The sequence below is a fragment of the Lepisosteus platostomus genome, chromosome 10 (genome assembly GCF_059453375.1).
Source record: "Lepisosteus platostomus isolate fLepPlt1 chromosome 10, fLepPlt1.hap1, whole genome shotgun sequence".
Classification (NCBI taxonomy): domain Eukaryota; kingdom Metazoa; phylum Chordata; class Actinopteri; order Semionotiformes; family Lepisosteidae; genus Lepisosteus; species Lepisosteus platostomus.
The window spans coordinates 21,163,330-21,175,254 of NC_142620.1; the positions used below are offsets into that span (position 1 = coordinate 21,163,330).

The window sequence follows — 11,925 nt, forward strand, 5'->3', positions numbered from 1 at the left end:
GGAGCAATTTAATGTCATGTGAAGCACCCTGGAATGAATCTGAAGTTCTATCTAATATAAAAGGTGGAAGAGAAAACACAGCAGCACTGTCAAACTGACAAGAGTGAAACATGTCTGGAATGTGTGTGCATTTTGCATTTCCATATGAAGTTTAACCTTTAAAGAAACAGCATATGACTAGAGAGATGGCACACAAATTTGGAAGTACAGTAGTTGGTCAAACATTCAAAGACAAACCTACTTATTCCTTAAGATGAATTCCTGATCTTTGGCCTGGTCTCATTTCTTACCTGGCACAGCATTAAAGATGTTAAACAATGCCAGTTTGGCTGCCTTGCTAATTTGCCTGGAGTAATGGTTTATTTAAGGTCAATGCTGGCTGGTTCATAGAATGTCAATAGGCCTCGGGCAGGGCCTGATGAGAGTTTTAACTACAAACCAGCAGGCATAATAGATCAATACGTGATGGTTTTGTGTGATGGATAATGAGCTTTGTTATTGCACAGCTAACACCAGCAAAAATTCTCAAGCTGGTGAGAGAAGGATAAAACATCATCATTGACATTTAGACCACACCAGGAATGAGTGGGTACCTTGAGTCTGAGAGCTTGATCATCTTTAGAATTAACTAAAAATAATTGACTAATGGAATTGCTGAGGAGGTTCATTTCAGCTCATGGTTGATCTTTGATTTGCCCTGTGTCTAAATCTTGCAGCTTTTAGTACATCAGGTTTTATTCTGAATAAAATGGGATAAAAAAGATTCAGATTTAACCTACTGTATCTAATTTATTAATTGAACATATTTTACAGATGAGAAGGACTGTATTTCATTGTCAAAGAACAGGCAGATAAAAGTTGAAACAAAGCAACATGTTATTCTTAGGTGAATAAATCTGAAAGACCTGTTTACCATAAACTTTCAGATCCTAACCTCTGCAGAGGCCTAATGTTATTTGCAGCACCCCAAGTTCCTCTCTGATGTCTGCAGTTCTCATCTAGTTGCATGTTTCACTCTGCCTCTTCAGTGGACTGTGGTGTCTCCCTCATACTTAGTTCTGTAAAAAAACCTATGTCTTTTCTACAAACAAGTAACCCACAGCTGAGCTGCCACTCAATAAAGAGAGACTCCAATACAGAACTATGCCTTGAAGAAATTCTCATTTATACTTTAGCTGCACTGAAAACTTCCTCAGCCTCAGCAGTAACAGATAGGAACGCTTTAGAAATTAGGTCATATGCATTCCTATGTTTTTTTGATTCTTAATAGAAACTCTTTCATTGAAGATGCTTTCTCATTATCACACAGTGGGACTGAAAACTTGAGTGGGTTGAAAATGACAAAAATGAAATAAATTTTGCCTTGAGGTTGCCAAATTGTTCCTAATTCCTCCTCCATTTTTAAGTGACACACATTATCTTAACAATCCATGAAAGATATTTATTGGAAAACTAAAATATGGAGTCAGGAAATTGGGAAGCTCTCTCATACTTCATAGTTAGTGTTATTCTTTATGTTTTTTTAAATTATTCAAGAGATTTGTTTTAAGTTGTGAATCCATTATTTCAGCAGGATTCAGCAGTTAAGAGAAGATCATTTGCAAACTGCCCAAATGCGTAACATTCAAAAGTACATCGTGCAAGTCTAAAGCTGAAGAAACTGAACATTATTGTGGGTTGGTTATATCAGTATTAGTAGTCAGTGCAACCTTTATATTATTACCTTTATTGTCTATCCAAGCAGGTGGAAATATGTCTTTGGCTTCACCATTAAAAAACTATAAAAACAAATAACATTCAACATAAAGTAAATACACATTGATAAACACACATCTTGCTTTACCCATAATACACTAAACCAATAGCTTCATACAAGTGAGAATCGGTAAGCTGCATTTAATACTGTATATTGATTGCACAATATACAAAAGAAGAAGAGAAGATTTCTTGTATACATTTGTCTTGGCCATAGGCATTCTAAAATGTCTCCCTGAAAGCAGCAGTTGAAAATGAGGATGAAGAGGGTGGGAGAGGTTAGCAACTCTTCAAGCTGTTTCTGTGGTCAACCAATTATTTTACTAACAATATTAACTAACAATTCTGGCCAATATCCCCTTACTCTTGACACTAATGCTACCATACCCCACCTTGATACTGTACCAAAAGTAGGGGTGCTTTCTGCCAACATTCTATAACCCCTCTCTAAAATGTTTTGACTCATTCTAAACCCTTTCAGCTTCCTGATCAAAAATATACACTGACTAGCCTTCTTCAAAATGCAGTTGCTATTCTCTGCAAAGTTTAAATGTTCATCTGTTACTGTCCCTAGGCATTTCAAACACTGGTCCTACTCCAGTTCAAACACTGAGGTTGAAAATGTTACATATTGCTATCACAGGTCACCGGTTCTTTGGTTTTTGTCATCATTGATATGAAGAATGCTAGACAGACACCACCTTTCCAATTAACTTATCTGTTCAAAGTAATTCTTCACCTCTTCTCTATCATCCCCAATAATCAATCCTGCTAGGGCCATCTGCAGGCTTTAAAAGATTAACAAAAGTTCCCTGTATTTTTATTTCAATCATATAAATGGAAAGTAGTAAAGATTACAAAACACAGCCCTGGGGATCACCAGTATTTAAAATAATTTCATTTCAAAACATCCAAACCTAACAATAATAATTATGTGTAATAATTCCTGCGATATGTAGATCTGGACTGTATTTTTTCATTGTCGTACTGGCAACAACTAGTCACAATAAATCTTGAATAACTGAAGTTTAAAAGAGGATTTTAAATTGAAAAATTGAGTAATAAGTTAAAAAAGTAACAATTGAAACTCCACAGTATTGGCACATCTCAAAATCAGTTTCATATCTATGCTATAACACTGTCTTCTTGTTCATGTCTTATGGTACGTTACATCAGTACTGCTTTGTAAAAGTGTTTTTTTTAAAATGATTTTTAACTTGCATTTCAACTTTTCAAGCTTCATTTTAAGCATACTGTTTTAGTTCTGTTTCATCCAGTAAAATATTTGACGGCATTTTATTAAATAATTTACTAATAAAATAGCACACATTTCTGTAAGTTCATCCTGCACAAAATTGTTCACTTCATTCACTTTATCCATTTATACATTTATACAGCTCGTCTGGAAGAGATAATTGAGTTACCAGTAATTTTGAAGTAGCGATGCTTCTGAAGGAGGGAGGAACATTCCTTTTAAGTGCTTTGTGCTGAAAATAAACACGGGCCTTATCCCCTGTAAAGAAATCAATACAAAAATGCTTTTGTGCTTTTTTTGGTGGAAATAAAATCAGCATAAATTAAAAATGACAAACAAATGCCTTATACTTATCAGCTTAGACTTTCTTGTGAGTCTGCATTGTTATGTGTACAGTACTTTAGCTATCCAAAAGCCTTACATTTCTTTTGAATTTGAATCTCCTAAAACAACAACTCTTATCAGAAAGATTAATTTGCAATGGAACAGCTGGGCACAAAATGTACGTGGTGTTGAAATGTACATAGCTTTTATTGTCTAAACATCATATTTAAATGCCATTGTAATGCTGTATTTGTACCTCATATTATGTAGCTCTCTGTGAATGTATCACATTGGTGAAAAACATTTGGCTTATACCATCAGTTTTCCTCATTTTTGAGGCAAACACTGTGCCACCTTGCGTTTAGATTAAAAAAAGTTAGTTTGAAAGTTTTTCTGTGTGTTTTTCTTTTGTTTCAGGGCAAATTAAAAAAAAACATAAAGGCCCTCAGCTGGGACTGACTTAACATACCCCGACCCTACTGGACATTTCCTTCAACTGACCAGGAGGTCAGTCTGACTCTAACAGGTACTAATAACCAAGCTATTAATGTGCTTTCCACTGTTGTTCCTATTTTTCTCTGCTTTACTGTTACTGTAATCACATTGTTTTCTACTTCCTATGTTCCGATGTACAGAACAGAGTATTTATCATGTAGAAGTCATACAGTACATGTCCACATTTCCCAAAAGTGTTTCTCAACCCTTTGCAGGGACTAACGTCATTGTGTGTAACTTTCTTTTGAATTTATGTTTCTCTTTTTTTTTTAGACAGCACAGACTAGTTACAGAATAGCTGTTGTTACATGTAGACTTTTAGATGAAGAAATTCAATGAGGGGTGCTGTGTTTCACAGACGTAAATATTTAGAAACTGTCTCACAAAGTTAAAATATTTGTTTGGATGCCCTGAGATATTTGTTACTTCTTTCAGCAGAAACACCACAGCTTTACAGTATATGGCTGGGAGCTGTAGAATCCCTGCATCGTGCTCATAACTGCAAAATGAGAATTGTAAAAAGTTTTGAAAAATATATATGGGGAAAAATGAAAAACACATTCACAACTTTTTAGAACATGTTTGGGATCTTTTTTTGACTGTTTTGAATTATATTTGCAGGAAAGGACATCACAGTTACAGACATTTAATCACAGACCTTTTTCATCTGTAGAGTATGAGGTGTTTGCTGTCTGGCTCAAGTCAGAAGAGTTGCCTTACAAAATACTTCCTGCACCATGACACCATGAGAGGAAAGTGGCAGAGAATATGATGATAGAAAAGAGCAGCAAAATCCTGGAATTCTCTTATGGAAAGTGCAATATGAATCAGTTCAGTTGAGCTGAAGGTCTTTTTCAAGGGTAAAGTTACTCAGTCAGACCAGATGTTCATCCATTATACATGACTGTGCTGAGGAGGAGCTTCTGCAGAAGACTCTACTTCCTGTGGAGCTCTGTCTGAGAGGAAGGCTGCTTTCATCTTGTGGCATCACATTGTTGCCACTTTCTCACGTATGGAATATCAGAAACTCTGAGGGTGTTTAATACCAGTCCTGAAAGATGAGAATTAGCACATTCATCTGTAGTTCTACCAAGGGCAGAGCCAGTGGGTTTGCAGTTAACTCAAATGACTTGTGAACAATTAGAATGCAGGCATCTTTTTCTTCAGCTTCCAGCTTTGAACAATTCTAGTGCTGCAATGATGAAAATAGCAAGACTGGCAGTTCCTTGGATCAGTGGAGCATGACCCCCTCTAAACACAACAGTTTATGGGCTTTAACTTGAGGAAGTGCAACACTATTTTTTTTATTTTGGGGTTAGAAACAATCAGCATTGATGAGTTCATTTCAAACCACAATAAAAGCGGCCCTATTACATTGTAAAGAAGCAGGCATGTGAATACATCTCTATTAATCCAGTAGAAATATCGCTCGTGACTTCAACACATTAGTCATTATAGAAAATAGTGAGGAGAAAGGGCTGCTTTAAGTTACAATTTGTGCGAACTCTTGCTCTGACCTGTAGTTAGAACAGGGGTTTGCAACACCATGTCGGCTATACGGTACTTTCACAAAATTCACAGCATTGTGCTAAATTCAGAATTTGTACAATTTTGCAATACCATCAATTAATTTAGATGCTGAGATTTAATAACCAGTCTGAGAAATTGGGACTGTAGTTCCTCTTTAAAGCAGCCTCACAAGGGAGAGGGAGAGGTGTCTCATAGGAGAACAATGCAAATTCTTAACCCCACAAGCAGAGCTAAATTGTTTTCAAAGGGGGGAACACACTTTCTGGTGATCCCTGCTGTCAGAGTTCAGATTCCAGCATCCTCGATCTCCTTGTGCTCAGGGTACATGTAGGAAACTTGACTTGCATTGACCTTAAAGGCCCCTTAATATCTAAATAATATCTAAATATCTAAATATTTAGATATTAACATGAATTCACAGAAGATAAAAGAAATCCTTGAAAAGTGAGTGGTGGTGGATGAGCTATATCATACCAAGAGCCGTATTTTTAAGAGTTGTGAATTATATCAACAATGGTTAATGTATGCACTAGAGCAAGGTATTTGAAACACAACCATGCTTTTCTAAAATTACTTTCACAGTTTTTATTTGCTAAATAGTTTTTTGTCGTGAAACTTTCTTCTTCCAAAGCAGCTTAGAGAAACCAGGGGCTTCACTCTGTATTCGAAAATGCTGCTGTAAAGTCACTTAGAATGAGAGTTCAGTCTTAATATAATCTGAGAAGATCAGAGAACCAAAAGGTTTAGGAAGTCAACCAGGGTGAAAAACACTGAGACAGGGCAGAACTGTAAACTTGTAACAAGCCCTTACACAGTATGTATGCTTTTGCTATGTTTATGAAATATACTATGTTTACTAGTAAAATTATGTGAGATATTTAAGTGTCTAGAAAAGGTTTGCTCATTTATTAAGCATATGCATTCAACACAGGTTCTGATTTACATTCATTATAATTACATTATAAATAGGCCTTTTCAAGATGCTGAAATAGCAAAGCGTCCAAAAACTCCCATCTTATTTTGAGTGCGCAGCACTATTACCTTGAGTAACAGACAATATCAGGCAAACACAAGTATAAATGCTGCAGGAAGCTGGAAGACACATTGATTGTGCCCCCAGATGTTTTTAATGTGGTAATAATAATAAAACTAATAATTGCTTACACTTATATAGCGCTTTTCTGGACACTCCACTCAAAGCGCTTTACAGGTAATGGGGACTCCCCTTTACCACCACCAATGTGCAGCATCCACCCAAATGATGCAACGGCAGCCATAGTGCACCAGAACGCTCACCACACATCAGCTATCAGTGGGGAGGAGAACAGAGTAATGGAGCCAATTCATAGATGGGGATTATTAGGAGGCCATGATTGGTAAGGGCCAATGGGAAATTTAGCCAGGACGCTGGGGTTACACCACTACTCCTTTTGAGAAATGCCTTGGGATTTTCAATGACCACAGAGAGTCAGGACCTCGGTTTTAAGTCTCATTGGAAGGACAGCGCCTGTTTACAGTATAGTGTCCCCGCCACTATACTGGGGCATTAGGACCCACAGGGACCGCAGGGTGAACGCCCCCTTGCTGGCCCAACTAACACCTCTTCCATCAGCAACCTTAGTTTTTCCCAGGAGCTCCCATCCAGGTACTGACCAGGCTCACACCTGCTTAGCTTCAGTGGGTTGCCAGTTGTGAGTTGCAGAGTAATGACTGCTAAAATCACATTGGTCTTCTTAAAACGTGATCAGAGTGTATCCCTAAATGTACCTTAAAATATATTGTATTTTTTTGCAAATTCAATGAAAAAATCACATAAATAATGTGGCAGACTAGTTTGGAAATAGAAGGTGAGGGCCAGTGAGACTCAGCAGACTTTCCATGTTGCTGGAAAGGTATACTTCCTTTACCAGAGCCATCTTCATCCTCCCCACAAGGCACTAGGATAACAGGAGAGACTCCCTGGCCCTGTTAGCAGAGCCTGGCTCACTGCTGGAGGAGGCAGACGGGGGGCAGGGAGCTGGAATTAGAGAGTCATGCAATGATAATGAAGGCAGGTGAAGGGAGAGAAACCACATCATGTCACGTTCGCTGACTCAGCAGTTTTGTCAATTCCCTCTAGGATATGAGTTTTGCTACCACGCTGATGGGCTCTAATCTGCCACCATTTTGCTTAGGCAGCTTTAAAAAATAAAAATAAGAGAGAAATAAAGTCGAATACCAGTAACCAGTAACCCATTTATGCACACCCAGGGAGCTGTTGGTGAAGAATGAAACATTCTCCATGTTTTCTGATAGTAAATTTAAGGTCTTGTATTGAGCAAAAATAACCCTTCAAAAATAGAAATACACATTATTCCATATTGTTTTCATTTAGTTGTGTCATGGGATTAATTTGGAGTTAGATGTCAGTTGGAGTATTAAAGGGCAGGAGAAATGGCAGTACTGTAAGATTACTACAATCAAATAGTTAAATTGTATTTGTTACTGTAAGTGCTGTAATTGTATAATAATGTAAGGACACTTTGATATGTCAAATTGTCCTATCCTTTCCCTGTTAGTGGGAAGAAAGTATATTAAAAAGTGGTAAAAACAATTGTGCCGGAATTATTTGTGTCTTTAAGGCCTTTATAAGTGGGCGGCATTGCTTCCTTGCAGTGCTGGCATCCTGAGTTCTGTTCCTGGGGTGCTGTCTGTGTGGAGTTTGAATGTTCTGCCTGTGTTTTAGTGTGGGTTTTCCCCTAGGTGCTCCAGTTTCCTCCCAGAGTCCAAAGACATCCTGGTAGGTTAATTGCCTTCTGGGAAAAATGAGCCCTGGTATGAGTGTGTTTGTGTGTCTGTGTCAGTGTGTGTCCTGCGATGGACTGATGTCCCATTCAGGGTATATCCTGTCTTGCGCCTATTGCTTTGCCAGGATGGGCTGTGGCTCCACTGCGACAGTATTGGATAAAGCAGTTAGAAAATGGATGGATGGCCTTTGTAAATACCCACTAGAGATATCTTTTACCGTATACTGTGTATCATTTTGACATAACTTCCTGAATCCACTCTACTTTGGCAGCCTTCTCAAACACATGCATATAATCTGCTTGCATTACCAGCATCAGTTACAATGAAACCAAGACACTGGCTTTTATTGTAAGAGTGCTACTGTTTAAAAGCCTGTTGAAGTTTTGGGTTTTTAATAACATTGCACTGCAGCAGCTCTTGAAATGCTAAGGGAAGTACAATAGATTTGACTGAGCTCAGCATTACTTTCATTTTTTTTTTCCTGAGAGTTCTTAAGATTCAGAGGGCTTGAGAACAGAGTCTGAAATATAATGCAAAACAGAACAAAGGACATAAAGCCACTAAATCCATGGCCTGCTGAGCTGGATGATGTTATTCATCATAATCAAACTTGTTAAATGCTTGTTTTTTTTAACCCAGTTTGTAGTGCATTCCCGGAAATAAAACATCTTTCAAGCATTTTTGTTTCAGTGCAACATTTGCTCATTCTTTCCTCAAAACAGACATCCATTCAATCTCAGAACTACATTAAAATGACACCTTCACGCATCCAGCAAATTAAATGCAACCTCTGCTTTGGCGCAAAACCCTTTGGAACCGCCCTGTAATAATGTAGTTGATACTCTTGAAGCTCAAACCTCTCATGCTTCTTCATGCTGTACAGCCGAGATAACCAACATAAATTGACCAGTTCACCTGCCCATCTGTTCAGCTAATGGTCAGTATCACCTTGTTCTTCAAACCTTGAAGTTAAACAGTTTACAAACACCTAGGAATGTGTGTTTACAGTGTATTCCTTTAACTTATGTCTTTTGTGCAGCAGGTTGAGAAATGGAGCTTTCCTACTGTTCATGTATGAAGCAGGCGGAAAAAACTTTGCCCCTTGTGGTAATCCAGAGGTTTTCTCTCCCTTGTCTTTTGTTTAGCTACCCCACTCTTCCCTCTCTCCCTTTTTCCCCCAGCCCCTCCCCCTCACCCCCAAGGTTGGCCTTGGCCCATCCTGGAAGATGGCGGTCCCGGAGCCCCTGACAGCCCTCTCACGTTGGTACCTCTACGCCATCCATGGTTATTTCTGCGAGGTGATGTTCACCGCCGCCTGGGAGTTTGTGGTCAACTACAATTGGAAGTTCCCCGGCGTGACCAGCGTGTGGGCCTTGTTCATCTACGGCACCTCTATCCTCATCGTGGAGCGCATGTACCTATGTCTGAAGGACCGGTGCCACATCCTGGTGCGCTGCCTCATCTACACCCTGTGGACGTACATGTGGGAGTTCACCACGGGCCTGCTCCTACGCCAGTTCAACGCCTGCCCCTGGGACTACTCGGATTTCGACTACGACTTCATGGGGCTCATCACGCTGGAATACTCTCTGCCCTGGTTCTGCGCTTCCTTCATTGTGGAGCAGCTGGTCATCAGGAACACCCTCAGGCTTCGCTTCGACGAGAAGGCCGACCCCAGCGCCGCCATGGCAACTGGGGGGACGGCCAATGGCTATGTCAAGATTGACTAAGAAGATACTTGCTCTCTGCCTTGGCTTAGGGGTTGATAAAATTGAAAACAATGCTAACAAACACAAAAAAACGGCTCATTTGAGGCCACATGCCATTTCACACCAAGGGTTCTTTTTGTCTTTTTCACATCAACGAGCCAGTCTGTATCAGTTTGAACCAAAGTAAGAAATGGATAACGTGAAGGAACATTTTGTAGGTCATGTTGGACGGCAATCATAATCATAATTCTGCTGCCCTTTGATCAGCTAATATGAGAATGAACTTGGCGCTAAATGTCTTTAATAAATATGAATGAAAACTTTAACATTTTAATTTGTTAGGAAAATGAAATATTTATGAATAATATGCATTTTAAAAATATTTAAAGGCCCTTATAAAAACATTTTAAGGTAATGCCAGTAAAGGAACATGAGATTAAACCATTTCAGTAACCACAGAGATATTGTACCTTATAAAATAATGAAGGTTGCCTTTTAATGTTTTTATTTTGTAAATAATTTCTTATTTTAGCTTAATGCTATCAGTATATATACAGTACAAATTCAACTAGAGTATTACAATCTCTCTGGAAGCAATGTGTATACCTTGAATAATGTGTCATGCAAAAACTCTTTTTATACTTCAAAGACAATTTTAATATTTTAAAATGCATGAAACATTAAAAAAGCACTGGTGTCTCCCAAACGTATATCTGTTTTATACTGTGGGATGTTAAAATGTACATGAAGGCTCTAATGCATTTTATCTGTAGTTTTAGATATAAAATTTGACAAAAAAATCTACCTGCTAGCCCAACTAACCAGAACAATAAATCAATCTAAATTTAATATTTATTTGTAGTGTTTGCTGTAATGAAAAACAAAGAAAGCTTTATTCTTTTCTTATTAAGGATATATTTAATATTGTGTCTACAAAAGGTAAAAGGATTAGAATAAAATACCAAGACTGACATGAATAATATGTGCATTGAACTATTGTAAAGGTGGCACACAAATGTTGGCGGACATTGGGGGTGTGGAAAAGAAACCCAGTTCTTTTCTGAGAAAAAGGCAAGCCAAATGAAAAACATACTGCATGCTTCTAGAATTCGTCTACCAGGAATGTGTCCCAAAATCCTAATCAGTTAAGGAGCTTTTATATAGCACATACAAATTCTGGTACTACTAATATAATAAACATACTGTACAAGTAAACATACAGAAAAACAACCCAACAAACAGAAGGGTACTGTGCTGTTCATAAACAATATTTCACCCTAGTTACAGTAGGGTTCAATGGCTTGCCTACTCAATAATTCTCCAGAGTAAGAGTAGCTGTAGTACTGGGATTCTGAAGTACCTTCAATACTGCATATCCTTCCAGCATTTCTGCAGACAGTCCTCAGAGAATAAGAAAGGGCACAACAGAAGAGGAGGCAATTCGGCCAGCTAGTAGTTTATAACCAACTAATTTGAGTCACTTTTCAGCCATTTCATGAAAGATGCCAGAGTACTGTCTTAAACAACATGGCTGGATAGCTTGTTCCAGACTCCTGCAACCCTCTTGGTAAAGAAGTGCCTCCTGTTCTGGGTTTCAAATGTACTTCCACGTAGTTACCACTTGTCCCCTCTGGTTCACTGTTCATTAGGAAGAACTCCTAGCTGGGCTGGCTTTGCCGACGCCTTCTGAGGGCTTTGAATTCTTGTATCAGGTGCCCTTGTAATCTTCTCTGTTCAGGGCTGAAAGGATTAAGTTCCCTCGGGCAGCCAGTAGATACTGTCTGGGTACAGTCTCTGTTATTTTATTAAGTGATTAGACATTACTGTAATTAACAGGAGATAGAGTGTGTGGTTCTCATGCTGTTACCTTAATGAGGGCATTAACAAAGCCCTCTATTATTTTAGCATGTTTGTAAGTAAGATAAAAAATAACTTAAATAAGGTACAGTATATAGATTTTCTTGGAAGGCACAATACTGCAGGGACATGAACTTATAAATTGGCAATGAACTTTAAAAAGAAAATCCAAACAACTGGACATCTTATTGCCAAAACAAACGGAGTGTTGCA

The 11,925-nt window shown here is 38.3% G+C and overlaps 1 protein-coding gene across 8 annotated transcripts in view; it reads left to right on the plus strand.

Annotated features, from left to right (window-relative positions):
• tmem229b (transmembrane protein 229B) overlaps positions 1-10,704 on the plus strand; it is a 31,402-nt gene extending 20,698 nt beyond the window's left edge. For all 8 annotated transcript variants that reach the window (XM_088648780.1, XM_088648778.1, XM_088648781.1 and 5 more), the window contains one exon: positions 9,328-10,704. In XM_088648780.1, coding sequence (XP_088504906.1) covers positions 9,328-9,876 — 549 coding nt within the window. In that variant the 3' untranslated portion in view covers positions 9,877-10,704. The remainder of the gene's footprint in view (positions 1-9,327) is intronic.
• The last annotated feature ends 1,221 nt before the right edge of the window (positions 10,705-11,925 follow it).